The following is a 15,700-nucleotide window of genomic DNA, read 5'->3' as shown; positions in this document are numbered from 1 at the left end:
AACACGGACCTCTGTGGATAAAGGAGGAAAAAACTGGAGCATTCACACAGTGGTTGTGAGGGGCTGTAAGCCAGGAGGACAGAGAGAGTACAGTCGTGGCCCAAAGTTTGGAGAATGACATAAATATTGGTAATTGGAAAAGTTGCTGCTTAAGTGTTTATAATAGAAATTTGCATTCATTCCCGAATGTTATGAAGAGTGAACAGATGGATTGCATAGTCCTGCTTTGCCATGAAAATTAACTTAATCCCAAAAAAACTATCCACTGCATTTCATGGCTGTCATTAAAGGACCGGCTGAGATCATTTCATCGTCTTAAGTCAGGTGAGAATGTTGACAAGCACAAGGCTGGAGGTCATTAGGTCAGGCTGATTGGGTAAGAATTGCAGACTTGACATGTTAAAAGGAAGGTGAAGCTTGACATCATTGCTCTTCCATTGGTAACCATGGTGACCTGCAAAGAAACGCGTGCAGCCATCATGAAATTGCATAAAAGTGGCTTCATAGGTGAGGATATTGGGGTAACTAAGACTGCTCTTAAATCTGGAAAAAGGGCTGTCTGGAGATAAAAAGGTGAGCGCTACCATCAATCCTGTGTCAATGCCTACAGTAAAGCATCCTTAGACCATTCATGTGTGGGGCTGTCTTTCGTGATACATACGTGATATACAGTGGTGGAAAAATTGTTGGTACCCCTCAGTTAAAGAAAGAAAGTCCACAATGCTCACTGAAATGACTTGAAACATTCAAAAGTAACAATAAATTAAAATTTATTGAAAATTAAATAATCAGCCATTACTTTTGAGTTGTTGATTAACAGAATTATTTAAAAAAACAAACTAATGAAATGGGGCTGGACAAAAATGATGGTACCCATAACTTAATATTTTGTTGCACAACCTTTTGAGGCAATCACTGCAATGAAACGGTTTCTGTATTTGTCAATGAGCCTCCTGCACCTGTCCACAGGTATTTTGGCCCCCTCCTCATGAGCAAACTGCTCCAGTTGTCTCAGGTTTGACAGGTGTCTTCTCCAAATGGAATGTTTCAGCTCCTTCCACTGATGTTCAATGGGATTCAGATCTGGGCTCATAGAAGGCCACTTCAGAATAGTCCAACGCTTTTCTCTGAGCCTTTCTTGTTTTTTTTTGGCTGTGTGTTTTGGATCGTCGTTCTGTTGGAAGACCCATGACCTGAGACAGAGACCAAGCTTTCTGACACTAGGCAGCACATTTCTATCCAGAATGTCTTGACAGTCTTGAGATTTCATTTTACTTTGCACAACTTCCAGACACCCTGTGGCAGATGCAGCAAAGCAGCCCCAAAACAGAACTGAGCCTCCTTCATGTTTCACAGTAGGGACAGTGTTCTTTTGGTTGGATGCTTCATTTTTGAGTCTACCAACATAGAGCTGATGTGTCTTACCAAAATACTCCAGCTTTGTCTCATCTGTTCCCAGAAGCTTTGTGGCTTGTCAACATGCATTTTTGCAAATTCCAGTCTGGCTTTTTTATGATTTCCTTTCAACAGTGGTGTCCTCCTTGGTCGTCTCCCATGAAGTCCACTCTGGCTCAAACAATGACGAATGGTGTGATCTGACACTGATGTACCTTGATCTAGGAGTTCACCTTTAATGTCTTTGGAGGTTGTTCTGGGCTCTTTGGATACAGTTCCAACTGTGGTCACAGGAACTTCAAGCTGCTTAGAGATGGTTTTATAGCCTTTACCTTTACAATGTTTGTCTATAATTTTGTTTCTTAAGTCCTGGGAAAATTCTGTCCTTCTCTTTCTGTTGTCCATGTTCAGTTTGGTTCACACCTTTTCACCAAACAGCAACGTGACTATTTGAAATAAAATAAAAGACAGGAATGCAGAAAAAAATCCAACCTTTTATTTTGTTACCATTTCATCTTCAGTGGTGGAGAAAAACACAAAAAACAAGACGTGTCTTAAAAGTTTTTTGTTTGTTAAGTGACAACCCAAAAGCAAAGTTCATCCAAGGAAACAGTCTAATCTCCGTTCCAGTGGCTCAGAATCAACTGAAATGCAGCTTCAAGAGTCATTTCATAAAGAAAAGCTGGGATGAGCAGCAGTGCAGCATCTGGAGCTTTGTGTCGCCGTGTGAGCTCTGAGCAGACACGCTTCCTGAAACCTCTAACAGACTTTCAACACTGCTAATATTTAAGTTTGTTTCATCCAAATTTGCAGAAGCATTGTGGTGAAAAATGAAAACAGTCCAACAGCAGGTACTGAAACCCGGAAGGCTGAACGTAGCAGCTGTCGACGTTTCTGTGTCTGAATTCCTTCACTGCTCACTACGTGGCGCTCTTTATCGAGCCCTTGTCATTTTTTTTCAGGGTGTCCAAAACCAATGCCAAAACCCAACACCCTGACAAGTCTCTGCCAAAAAAAACATTCGGCTCACTAGCTTGGCAAATATAGACCACAATGCATTGCATTTGAAAAACTGTATTTAAACTCTTCAGACGTAGCGTCCACATATGTGGGCATCACATTTTGGGTTATACTACCGTCCATTCAACACTCTTCCTAAACCTGTTTGAGCCCTTTTGGGGTCACGGAGCCCAACCCAGCTACTGTTGGGCGAAGGCGGGGTGCAACCTGGACGGCTCGCCAGTCCGTCCCAGGGCACACTCACACCCATAGGGACATGTTAGTCACCAATTCAGGACACTGGACAGTCCTGCATGTTCTAGTCTTATTGGGGTAATGGAGTAGTGAAGGAATTTGGACGCAACCCTTCTTGTTTATGCCATTTAAAACAAACATTTTATTCATGACAATTTGCAGATTACACAGACTTTTTAACTCACTAAGAAGCTTCCATGAAGCTCCTGACTTGGTGGGCAGAGGCACAGCAGTGAACTCTGAGCACATCCTTCCTATGGTACATAGTTACATGTGGAGCTACGAAGCATGTTAGTTGTAACTAAAACTAAAATCAGCTTTTCAAGAGGATGGACAGCCCCCTGTCTCTTGAGGTAGTAGATAAGTAAGGCTAAATCACAAGCAAATATTGAGAGAAGGTCTTCTGTAAAGACTAAACAGCATCACTGCAGTAATACCACCAGCAGCAGCAGCAGCACACGCATTTACACCCTTCAGCAACACAATGAATGCAAAAGAACAATGTGAAGTAGAGGTAGACCGTTTTGTTCATTTAAGTAATCACACAGACAGCACGAGTGCTCTTTATGCTGGAAACATCACCGAAAACAACAACTTCTGATGAAGCAGCACCTTTACAAATACTAAGCTTCCTATCAGCTGACTAGCAGGGCTGCAGTTTGGGGGATGTAGTGACCTGAACACAGACGTGACGACGATAAATCGGAGGAAAACTCCACATTAAATCGTAACAAAAACAATTGAATGGGATTCAATAAACTAAACGTAGACGTTTAGGGCTTTAGCCAATCAGGAAACTCTTTGCAGGAGTCCGTTATTGTAACACTCGACCGGTCCCGTTCCCCGCGTCTCCCTCTGCTAACCCTTGTACTATCTTGTGGGGTCCAGATGACCCCACAAGATAGCACAAGGGGCTAATAGAAGAGGGGCTTCAAGAAAGGGGTTTCAACAAATCTCACTGAGACCAAATAGTAGAAAAGCTGAAACGTGGGTTAGATTCAAACATCTAAATAGTGACCTTGACATCGTGAAGCAAACGACCGAGGATGGGTCGTTTAGGAGGCAATCCTCCCTGCCGAGGCCTGCTCCAGACCAACAGGAAGACTCTGCGTTCATAGGACTCACGTGCAGCTGAAAACCTTTCCCTTTGGCCTCCAAAACACCACTACCGCTTGTGTACACGTTTAAGTACATTTGTCGTTCCACCTTTATCCAGCAAACTCTAAACAAGCTTCATGCGTTCTTGTGCCACTTCAGTGGAGGAAATAGTAGCTAAGTGCATTTTAATTGTTTAACAATAGATTACAGACAACTGGATTTAAAAAAATAAAAACAGTTCACAGATAAAACATAGTTAGGGGTACAGGAAAAGTCCAAGTAAAGCAAATTTAGAGTTTTAATGAGACAAAGATTATTGCCCTGTAACAAAGATCCCTATTATTGGGACCGTGTGATTCGTTTCCCGACAGTTGGCTCCTTTTTTAACTGCCAGGTTCATAGAGGCTGCTAAGGGTACATTAAAACCGGGACACTTGATTGGCCTTCAGGTTTGTTTTATTGGATAGTCCACTTTCTTTGGACTACACGGAGGATCAAGCAGACCTGGTCCACCAAGGAAAGAAGGTTCGGCTTGTAAACAAAGACTCCGTTCAATCGATTCTGTGTGACAGACTTTCTGTGGGCCAAAGTGTTCCTGCTCTGCTCCATTCTGATCATCCACCTGCAGACAAATAGATCCATGATCGTCTTTGTTTTCCCCGTCTGAGCTGGAACCTGGATCTAAACTGTACGACTGGATGGATCTGATATTGATCACTATTTTTGTTGCACTGCTAATGTTAGGTTGGAGGTGTGAGGGGCTGTAAGCTAGCAGAGAATGTCAACAAAGGATATCAGCGGAGGCTTACTTCCACACCAACAGTCCCGCCCACAACTCAGAGGGGAGTTTCTAAAGAGCTCCTGCCGCTCTGCAGAAACTATGTCCTAGAAAACGACACAGGTTTATGATTTTATCCAAAAACAGAATAATCAGAATGAAAAGACAGCTGGGAACACTAGACCAAAAGATTGGTGTAGGACTTTAAAATATTATCAGTAAAACAATATGGAATATAAAATATGTCATAGAATATTCTGTATTTAAACTTGTTAGAGTGAAATTCAAGAGTCAACCAGACCTCAGAGAATTGAATTAGGATTATGGAACTCTTGTTAATACTATTCAGTTCTTTATTTTGAGAGTAAACATTTTCAGGCACTTTAGACCTTGAAATCAGCCATTTATAGAGTTGTTCTTCACCCAAATGACTCAAAGAATCAAATCTGCCCCAGTTGATCAGTTAGACGGACTTATTGCCCCCCCAACACTCCCACTAAAGCCTCCGCTCCGTCAGTTCCACAGTAACCCTATCCTTCAGTTTGGACCATTTTAGAAGCCAGTTTATTTCTGTTTTACTTGGACTTTAATTGTACTTACTAAAAAGCAAATAAAACAGATTAGCAAAGCTAAATACACAGTAACAGGGTTATATTTTGACATTTGAACAGGATTTCAGCCCTTCATCCATTTTTCACACAGGACCGTCACGCTGCACATTGCCAATCACTTGAACTCAGTTAAACTGTTGTGTTTTAGTCATACAGGAAATGGTACACAAATAAAAATGAAACAGTGAGCCTCAGTTTCAAGACCCATTTTAAGCCATGACAGACATCCCACCCACTTTAAATAATGAGGTATTAATAATGAGGTGACTGGTTACACGTTTCCAGCGGAGGTGCCTTTCTCCTTTGCTGCCTTTCTCTTGAGCAACGTTCACCGCTGAAGAGTCGCTGTGGTCACTGCTGGAAGGCCTGGTAGTAGTGAGATAGGCAGCTGGAAGGCTGAGGTAGCTGGCTGTGGCTGTGGACTGCAGGGCCCTGGGGTACATGAGCCTGAGGGGGCTGGAAGAAGGAGAACGTTCCTGGAGCCTGGCCAGACAGCACAGTGGAGGAAGATGAAGAGGAGCTGGAGGTTGTGGCAGCAGGTGGGTAGCTCATCACCAAGCCCCCCATTCCCATGTGAGGGCTGTAAGGCGGCAGGCTGAAGGGCAGGAAGCCCAGCAGAGGCCCTAGTTCCATGTTGCTGCAGGACAGCTCAGCTGTGGAGATGTTGGGGCTGCAAGGCATCAGATGGGTGTCGCCACCTGCAGTTACACCAACCACAGTCTCCCTCTGAGGGGAGGTGGAGGTAGAGGAGTTGACAGCATTCATTTGAGGTGGGGGGGCACTCTGAAGGTCCAGTAGGAAACTGTCCATGTCGGAGCGAGGATAAGTGGTAAATCCATGCTGGTATCTGGAAATGTTGTTCAGGGACTGCTGCTGTGGAGCTGAAGGGGGCTGCAGTTGGTGCTGCACCTGAGAGGGCCCCACCCCCATACCAGCAGACAAGGAACCCTGCATGTGTGTGTGGCCCATCCCGGGGACAGGACTGACCAAAGGGTAGGGCGAGCAGATGTCCCTAGGAAAAACCTCCAAGGAGTCCTTAGAGACGGCCCCCCCATCAGGGGGCAGCAGGCCGGACTCCTCTTTGGCAGGAGTCAAAGGCGGGTCTGAGGCACACTGAGACATCAAGCTCGACTCCTGAGCGTGGCTTTTTTTAAGGTGGCGGGTCAGGTGGTCTCTGCGACCAAAGCGCTGAGTGCAGCGTGGACACAGGAAGTCCCGCCGTCCGGTGTGAACCACGGCGTGACGTCGCACATCCTTCCGAGTGTAAAAGCGTCGCTCACATCGCTCACAGGAGTACTTCCTCTCCCTCACAGGCGTGTTGATGCTGCCTTCTGGTGTGGGAGGCATGTCACCGAGATGGTTCACATTTTCTAGAAGGTCAGGGAAGTCCTCCGGGCAGGGCTTGCCAGCTGAGGTACTGTGAAAGGCCACCAGGTGGCGTCTGTAACCTATCTGTGTGTTGTACTGCTTTCCACAGCTGTGGCAGTAAAAAAACTCTTTGTCGGTTGAAAGGCTGTTATCCAGCTGACCCTTCAAAGGGTTCTGCTGATGGAACATGGCCTAGCAGCTATAAAGAAGACTGATATGTAGCTGCACAGCAACTCCTGGCAACAGCCCAAGCACATGTGGCCAACATTCATGGGCAGAAAAGAGCGTGAGAACGCAAAACTTCTGTCATTTTAAGAAGGCTACCAAATGTTTTGGATCCTGGACAGATAGATGGTATCCTGGAAGCAACGGTCCGAGGTTTCCCTAGTCTTACTACTTCCAGGCAGCATTGAGCAGATTCTGAGCAATCAACTGCAATTGGCCCAGAGGAGCTGAAGGGACAAGAAACTCAAGAGAATTGGCCTGGTTCTATGTTTGCTCCACAGAACGGATCCGTTGGTCGGGAGTTTCTTTAAATGTCCAGGAACCAGGTCACAGCCAAAAGACACCATCTTCACAGACCTGCACAAAAAGAGCAAAGAAGACAACGTCAGTGTGTAAAAACGACAACTTCCTTAATACTGCCTCTGAATTTAAAGCAAAGCCAGCAATGTGTGATGGGGCGGAGCCATCATTTAGTTAAGGAGGTGGGGCCAGCCTTTTGTGACCGGGGGCGGGGCCATCTATTTGTGACAGAAGGAGGGCAACTGAACCAAAACGGCCACCGTAGCCGTACTCTTTTCTTCAAGTTCAATGTACAACTTCTTTTTCAGCATTGCTTTTGAAATATTAGGACCAATTTCTCTGATTCCCAGATCTACCGACACAGAAATTGTCACATTTCAGAACAACCATTTCTTAAACCAAACCACAGTCCTTCCGAATGTGAAATACAAAAAAAAAACAATGAGTTCAAAAGTAACAAACAACATTCACAAACAAAGTCAACTTTTTAGCACTAACTAGAGCCACTTCTGTGACCTTCTCCTTATGACCTCTTCTCTTAAGCCTGGACCTTGGTCTTAGGTCAGTTCTCTTGCTCCCTGCCAGCCTCCAAGCTTACCAGTAGTGCTATTAGCGGCTTGGTATAAGGTTGGAAAAACAGAATCAGTAACTAAATCCACATAGTTGGTCAGGAGCATATTTCTGGTCCGGCCAGCGGTCTAACCTGGGTAACACCTCCATGTTGTATGATGTAATAATAACACACCAGCCTCCATGTGGCCACAGTGTCCCCATGCATGTTACTAAACTCCACCCCTCTGTAAATAGAGTCTTCTCTGCACTGCAGCTTGGCAGTGGGAGAGGATTAGTTATTTTTGCAAAAGGCCCACTTTTCAAAATAAGGCTCCCTGAGGACACGGCTTTAGAAGAGGTCCAGCCAAACTTTCAGTCATAATCATCCTCTTACTGTCCTACTACAACAAAGATTTTGGGGGAAAAACCTGTTGTTGTATTTCTAGGAACTTTTTGAATGTAAATATGATCATATTTAACCTTTTTAAACAGATTTTTCCCCTAATAGTTGTTGCAGTAGGACAGTAAGGTAATGATTATTCATTACTAGATGTTTGGTGCCTGTAACTTCAGTATCTTTAGAGTTATTGGACATTTATGATTAGGGTTGGGCGATGTCCCCTAAATTGGCCGTTGACGATGTTTGCTGTCAACCATCGGGATGGACGATGACATCGTCGGGGGGGGTTTACATTTTTCGTTCTTATACAACTGCTATTCGTTATTTTACTTTTTTTATTTTATTTCCCAACTAATGACTAATCCGCGATGATCCAGTATAAACTGAGGGAAGTGACTTTAACAAAAAAAGTAACAAAATAGAAAAGAAGTAGTCCGCTCCCGCACTTAACTAGTGAAGTGGACTGGCGGAGCGCGGACTTCCAGCTTTGTGTTTGATGGGAAGGGAGGGGGGGTGCTTTGTTACATGAGCGGTATGTGTGGGAGATTTAAGACTGCGATCCGTCCCACACCTCTAGGGGTACGAGGCTACGAGCTACCGAACTCAGAACCGGGTCTAAAAGTGTGTGTGTGAGCACAGCTCGGATCGTCAGCACACACAGGGGTTTGAGCTTCAAAGCAGAAATGTCGCTCAGTCCTTAGAAAACAGTCAAACAATGACGTGGATTTGTGTTGTCCCGACTAAATAAAGGCTGATGTTATTCCCACATGTTTACGTGCAGCGCCACCCAAAGCTAATGTTGTTAGCCCGTGTTAGCATACTGCTAATCCTGGCTTCTTTCCGGCTCCGTCCAGAAAAAGCATTGACCACACGGATTAAAATTCAAATGATGAGCGAACAGGTGTTTCATAATAACCGTAACATTATTAAAAGCACGTTTAGAAGATCGTCTCGTATATTACCGAGCTGACATGTCAATGTATATAGCCGCTCGGCGCTGTTTAACATCGTTTTGTATTGAATTCATTCAATAAAGTTCATTCAATAAAGTTTGAAAAAAAAAGCCGCTCGGCGGAATTTTCCCCCCCTTCCGGTTTTCAAACCCTACTGCGCATGTGCGAATGATTTATTCCGACTGAAAGTGTGACCTTAGTGAACGTTTTTATATTCTGAAAAAAAATTTCTGGGCCCATGTACACGGTTGGACTCTAATCCGACCATTGATCCCATCAAGATATTTTGTACATGTAACCGCGGCTTATGGTGTCGACTCGCAACGTGGCGGGGGCGTGGCATCATGATGGTGTCTCTCCATCGGGATGTCACTCACCCATCACGATGGACGATGATATCGTCCATCGGCACAACCCTATTTATGATCAAATACGATCGTATTTGCATAAAAAAGCCTATAAATTAAACAAAGGGATTTTTCCCTCAGTTGTTGCTGTAGTGGGAGGATAAGATGATAAAACGTCATGTGAGAAAGCTTGGTGGCTGTAGTTTCAGTATCTTAGACCTATTGAACGAGGGATGAGTAAGGATGCAGTAACGAAGCCAGTGCTGTTTGGTGCTGGTGCCACGTCATCAATCGTTGCGATTCAGCCTTAACGGTATGGTTGAACTGCACCGGCGCGGTGGCATGGCAGCAGAGCGGGCACGGCATGCACGCACCGTGGCTGTATTTTTCCAAAGTAGATGCGGACAGTGCACGCCGTCTCAGATGGAACAAAAAGCAGGCTTGTTGTTCAAGTTTTGACTTTTAAGTGAATGCTAATACAAAACAAGTTAGTATTTATCATTTTATTTTTGTCTTGCAAATTATATTAAATGAATATGTTGCGTTTTAATTTGTTCTAAAGCAAAAAGTTTTCATGTTCATATTTTGTAAATTGTCTTCTCCCTCCTTGTTTTCACACAGTAAAGTAAAGTGCCTCATGTCTCAATTAGAAATTTTAAAAACTCCAAAACAATGATTTTTTTTCTCAAAACCTTTGCAGTAGCATTAACATGATGAGTATTCATGACTACCTCATATCAATGTTAACTATTTATTCGTTTGAAATGTTTTTAAGAGATACGACAGACCTATTTCGTGAAAACACAACTTTTTGAGCTTTTAAGTGTAAAATGAGAAGGCTCTCCCATTGTGATGTAGACCAGTGAGGAACAGCCCCTTCCAGGAAGAATCTGCGCAGTCAGCTCCGCCCCCATGGCTAACACACACATCTCAATGAAGTTAGCGGCGATCGGTTACCGTAATTTCCGGACTATAAGCCGCTACTTTGGTCACCAACTTTCGACCCTGCGGCTTATTCAATGATGCGGGTAATTTATGCTTTATTTTATTTAATGGAGCCATGACTGCTCCGGCAGCCTCAGGGGGGAGATTGCCTGCATAAGTCCAGCAACAAGCGCAATGCTTGTTGTTGGGGAGGGAGAAGGGAAGAATGTGTGTGTGTGTGTGTGGGGGGGGGGGGGGGGGGGATAAAAGGGAGAGAGGTGGAGAAAGTGGCGAATACAAGCCCTAATTTGGATAAGTTATTATTTTAAGCTGTGAAAAAATTTTGCTGGAAGAAAGACAAATATTACATCCATAAGTGAAATTCTGACACTAAGATGAGCGGAAGACACCTGTCCATCAATACACTGTGGGTTAGGAGGAGGGATGAAGCAGACTACACGCACGCCGCCAAAGTGAACCGTGTGTTCATAAGGGGAACCAGATCCTCCCCAGCCAGACCAGCCAGACCAGGGGAGGGGGGGAGAGACCCCCAAGCCAGGGGCACCCCCGGCGACAGAACCCACGCAGCCCAAGTGGGGGGGACCGCCCACCCACCCAACCAGGCACAGAGGGGAACCCCCTAGAGGGAGAGGCATAGGCGAACCCGATGTCTGGGCTCCCAGGCCACAGGCGCGCTTGGCTGTACCAGGCGGCAGCCAAGGGAGCCACCAGGTACCAGGCACCGAGACGCGGGCCAAGGACGAACGCGCCTGATTGGGAGCCAGATTAGCTCGTGCTGGTTTGTGTCGCCTTCCGTCCGTGAAACCTGGGTTCGAATCCGGGCTGCTCCCTATTCCCTTCTCTGCTTTTGTGCCGGTCCCGAGCCCGGATAAATTGAGAGGGTTGCGTCAGGAAGGGCATCCGGCGCCAAGCTAACAATGCGACTCTTCCTCGAAAGAGAGGTTGTTTTGCTTTTCCGCTGATGGGAAAAGCCGAAAGAGGAAGAAGAAGAGCGCACCTGATTATAAGCCACACCCATTACATTTTTAAAGGATAAACCATTTTGTACATATAAGCCGCACCTGTCTATAAGCCACATGTGCCCACATTGAAACATGTGTTGTAGAATGAAGATGTGTACGTGCTGAAACCGTACGGGTGTGTAAGAAAGAGGGGGGAGCGCGTGCAGCGCAACCCCCACTAGTCAACATTTCTTTTTTCCTTCACCAGCCAAGAAGGCCAGTAGATGAACAGATCTACCGGCCAGGGACATTTTTTTCTGGACAAATTATTACAATATATTAAAAAAAAAAAACGGTAGCAGTTATTTAAAAAAAATTATTAATAAATAAAAAAGATATTAAATTTGATGCAAAGAGAGAGAAAATCACAACCTAACAAAAATGTCAGATAAAAACAACTTTGAATTCTTTGTTCTCTGGTTTTGGCATCTTCACATTGTCTATGAAGTGTTTAATCACAAATGAGTTGTTTCTTTTCTATAGCACAGCCCCCCTGTACCCACTTTAAAGAGGGGTGTCAGTCAGTCACTTCAAATCTGAACCATCTGAAGAAAATTAAATTTATTTTCTTAACTTTTTTTTAAAGTAAATTATTAATGTATAAACACATCTTTAATGTTATCTAAATGTAAACTCATTCACACCTGATGACAAAACAATGACAGACTTTCTGTGGACTGTGGATTGACAGAAAATGCACTTTTTTCCGAATTCTGCCTCCAAGTGTTTCATTTTATATGAAATCATAACAAAAAAACGCCTAAAACATGTTATGGACTCTTGCCATGATAATATTGACAGTAAAGTATTGCGCTCTCATAATTGGGGGCTTCTTTCAGCTCAACCCCAGCTCTGTGGTGGTAGATCCTGCTGATAAAGTTTCATTCACAGCCAATTCATGCCTGTTACTGTATTTAGAAAATGTCACATGAATTAAGTTTGTTGTATTTATCCGCTCCGTGAAAATATCATCCGACTTTGACCTAGTTTGTGGTGGCAAACTGGCGACACGTTGAACAACTGGTTAGCATAGCATGACAGCGTTGTCTGTCTCCAGATCAACACTTTTTATTAAACCTGTTGTTCTATAAGTCCAACGGGTTTACCCTCTAGATCTGTCTTAATCTCATTAAAAACTGCCATATTTACCCCCCCCCCCCCCCCCCAAAAATAAATCGTCAAACACAATAAATTAAAATTAATGGAAAAAAAAAAAAAAAAAAAAATCGATTTATCGCCCAGCCCCAACCTCTGGCTGGTAATGGTTCCTTTGTGCTCCAACACAGACCTTAAATGAGAACTAAACTGTTTACCTCTTTCATCAAGAAGAACTTTTAGAACGGACTGTTCCAGGTTAGCGTTTGTCTTGCTTCACGGCAGAGAACAGTAGGGCAGTAGTGAGGCAGTAGTGAGTGAGTGAGGAGATGAATCGTGGGAGATGTAGTGAACAAACTGCAGCATTGGAGCCAGACAAACTCATATCTTTAGTTTTATTACTTAATGCACTTTTTCCACAGTTTGACCATAGACTGTAGAGTCGATGGACAGCTAAACCCCTCCCCCTCTCAAGATCCAAACAGGAAGTACCTGCTGGCTCCAAGAAGCCAAAACCCCAAAGACTTCTATAGAGAAATAAACAGCTGGTACTCAGTCATTCTATTGGTCAGAAGAACCATTCTGGATCTGATACCTTATTCTTAAGAACATCTGTCTAATCCTAATTTTTCAAAGATTTTTTTCTCTATAACAAGTTATTCAAGTTATAAACTAACCAATCAAATTCCTCAGTAATAGCATGTGGTGCCTGCTAGTCCCACCTTAAACGTCTGATTGACAGCTTCTCCCGAGCCCCCTTTTAGTGGAAGGTGTGTGTACTTAAACAAATTCACTCCTGATTGGTGACAGTAGTTCCCCTAAAAACCAGACTCCGACGACTCCGACCAGTCACCATCGAATGGTTTCAAAATGGCAGCACACATATCAGAAAGCAATGGTGACAGATTTGTCCCGATTTCGCGAGAGCCGGAGGTTAGGCAATTTCTATGGGTGACGTGACACCTCGCTTTGTCCAGTGATAATATATGTCTATTGGTCTGACATGGGATCCTGCGACACGCTACACCGCTAAACATGACCTTTATTTTTGATGAAACTGAGAAACTTTCTGAGTTAACTCAACACCAGGAAGTGAGGACGCTAACCAAATCTGATTGGTTAGACTGATGACGTATTGATAAAGTTTTCAAAAATGATTGGTGGAGACAGTTTAAGGGGTTGGACTTTTCCAAAAAGAGAGTGATCAGCTAAAGTTGCGGCTAAATCATGGTACAGTCACTCAGATCAAAGTGTCTTGAACAGGATGATCTTTCATATTCGTAGTTGAAGCGAACCGTTTTGGTACGGCAGTTTCGCTTCTGTTCACTTCTGTACCGTTTCGGTACGTTTTTTTCCCGCACATGCGTTTTAACTAGGGCTGAAACGATTCCTCGAGTTACTCGAGTTACTTGATTACAAAAATTCCTTGAGGCAAAATCTCTGCCTTGAAGCCTCGTTAAATTCCTAAGACGCGCACTATACGCGCGGCGCAGGGATTTGATTGTGTCACACGGACTTTTTGAATTTAGTTGGCGCGATGGCGGAGAATAGATCTATAAATAAACGGCAGAAATTGTCTAAAGTGTGGGATCATTACACAGAGAGAACAAGAGAACAAGGTGCAGAGTCTCTACTGCAAAATAGAGCTGGCATACCACAACAGCACATCTTCCATGATTCAGCATCTGAAAAGAAGACATCTGCGCGACCGCTGGAACCCCGACGCCTTAGGCGCGGAACGCGCGCGTGCCGCCAGCAGCGAGCGAGGGGCGGCGTCAACTGCTCCGCGCCCCCTCCGCGGCGACCAGCGCGGGCCGCCTCGGCGGGCGGCGAGAGCCCCTAGCTGCGGTATTCAGGCGACCGGGCCTGCTTTGAACACTTTTCAAAGTAAACGCTTCGGACCCCGCGGGACACTCAGCTAAGAGCATCGAGGGGGCGCCGAGAGGCAGGGGCTGGGACAGGCGGTAGGTCGCCTTTCGGCGGACCGCGAGGCTTCTCTAAGCATTGCAAAAATAACAAAAGCATTATTTTTACACGAAATATAAACAATGATAATGATCAAATATGTTTTTCTGATTCTTTTATTTTTAATGGCCTTTGGTGTTGTGCCACCCTTTCAAAGTCTTCTGTCCCCCCCCATACAAAATGTTCTAGCTCCGCCACTTCTCAAGACCAACTTAAAAACACCAAAAGTAACATTTGCATCAGAGCGGATCTTTAAAATCAAATGCTTGTTCATTTTACAGCCACATCATTTTTGTTATGCATTATTTGTTTTGGTCCTTCAAAAACACACACAAATCGTTTTATCCGATTAATCGATCGATTAAGTGCTAGATTAATCGATTACAAAAAGAATCGATAGCTGCAGCCCTAGTTTTAACAACCCAGCTGCTGTGTCACTCGTAGCGGGGAAATGAGAACCGAGCTGCTAATTAACTAGCAGTTGACTGTCCTTGTCCCATTCTCCACACGCCCTCTAACAGTCTCTAAGAGAGAGTAGCTATAGGCGGGGCTAACCCCAAGGTCGCCTTACTAACGTTAGCCGTGAGTTTCCTCCGAGACGCTATTAGGTGACAGACAGTTAGCATGTCAACATATGTCTATTGCAGACGCGAGCCCCCCCCCCGGTATTTTTTAGGTTTTTTTGTACCTAAAAAATACCGAAAATGGATAGATAGAAGCTTTATTAATCTCCAAAGGCAGAAATTCAGGTGTCCGGCAGCAAAACACACACAAACACACATAATAAATAAAAATAAAATAATATTTCATATCAGGCAGATATGGTAAACAGCAGTACCAAACTGAAATGTACTGAACCGAGCCCTATGAAATTCTGAATCAAACCGAATTAAGATTTGAGATGGATAGAGATATGATCAGTAACAAAAGCACATCGTAACTGATGGGGCGCCCCTGCCACAGCCACTTCTCTCTCACTATGGTCTTATACAGAGAGCGCAATCCAGACGTGCGCGAGGCCGTTGTATTTGAATTGTGTGATCATCTGATGACAGCACACTTTAAATGGAAAGGCAAAAGAAAAAACAATCGGCGGAGCAAAACAGAAAACGCAAAAAGGACAAAGATGTGGTGTGAAAGAGGAAAAGTTTCTCTAAATGGTTGAGAGACAGCGGGTACGTTATAGCCGTGATAAAAACAGGCTTGGAAACATTCAGGCTAAATCTACCAGTAAAATGGTCACAGGTGTCTGCAGCTGTACTGGGCAGGATTTACAGAATCAATAATCATGAAGAGAAAAAAAGGAGCTTGTTTGTGCTGATTTTGTTTTAAATAATTCTTTTAACTAGATGTACTAAAACACTGAAAAGGTTTTTATCCTTTGACTGTAACAGCACTAAATGATGATAAAAG

The 15,700-nt window shown here is 44.2% G+C and overlaps 1 protein-coding gene across 1 annotated transcript in view; it reads right to left on the bottom strand.

The window, feature by feature from the left end:
• Window positions 1-1,963: 1,963 nt before the first annotated feature.
• The window catches only part of LOC101167434 (zinc finger protein PLAGL2-like), a 16,857-nt gene continuing 3,120 nt past the window's right edge, over window positions 1,964-15,700 (bottom strand). The window contains exon 2 of the mRNA XM_023957028.1: window positions 1,964-7,086. Within this exon, the coding sequence (XP_023812796.1) occupies window positions 5,488-6,693 (1,206 nt within the window). The 5' untranslated portion in view covers window positions 6,694-7,086 and the 3' untranslated portion in view covers window positions 1,964-5,487. The remainder of the gene's footprint in view (window positions 7,087-15,700) is intronic.

Source organism: Oryzias latipes, chromosome 7 (assembly GCF_002234675.1).
Source record: "Oryzias latipes chromosome 7, ASM223467v1".
In the NCBI taxonomy this organism is placed as follows: Eukaryota; Metazoa; Chordata; class Actinopteri; order Beloniformes; family Adrianichthyidae; genus Oryzias; species Oryzias latipes.
The sequence above is the reverse complement of the archived record's forward strand: the minus strand, read 5'-3'. Positions and strand labels throughout refer to the sequence as shown.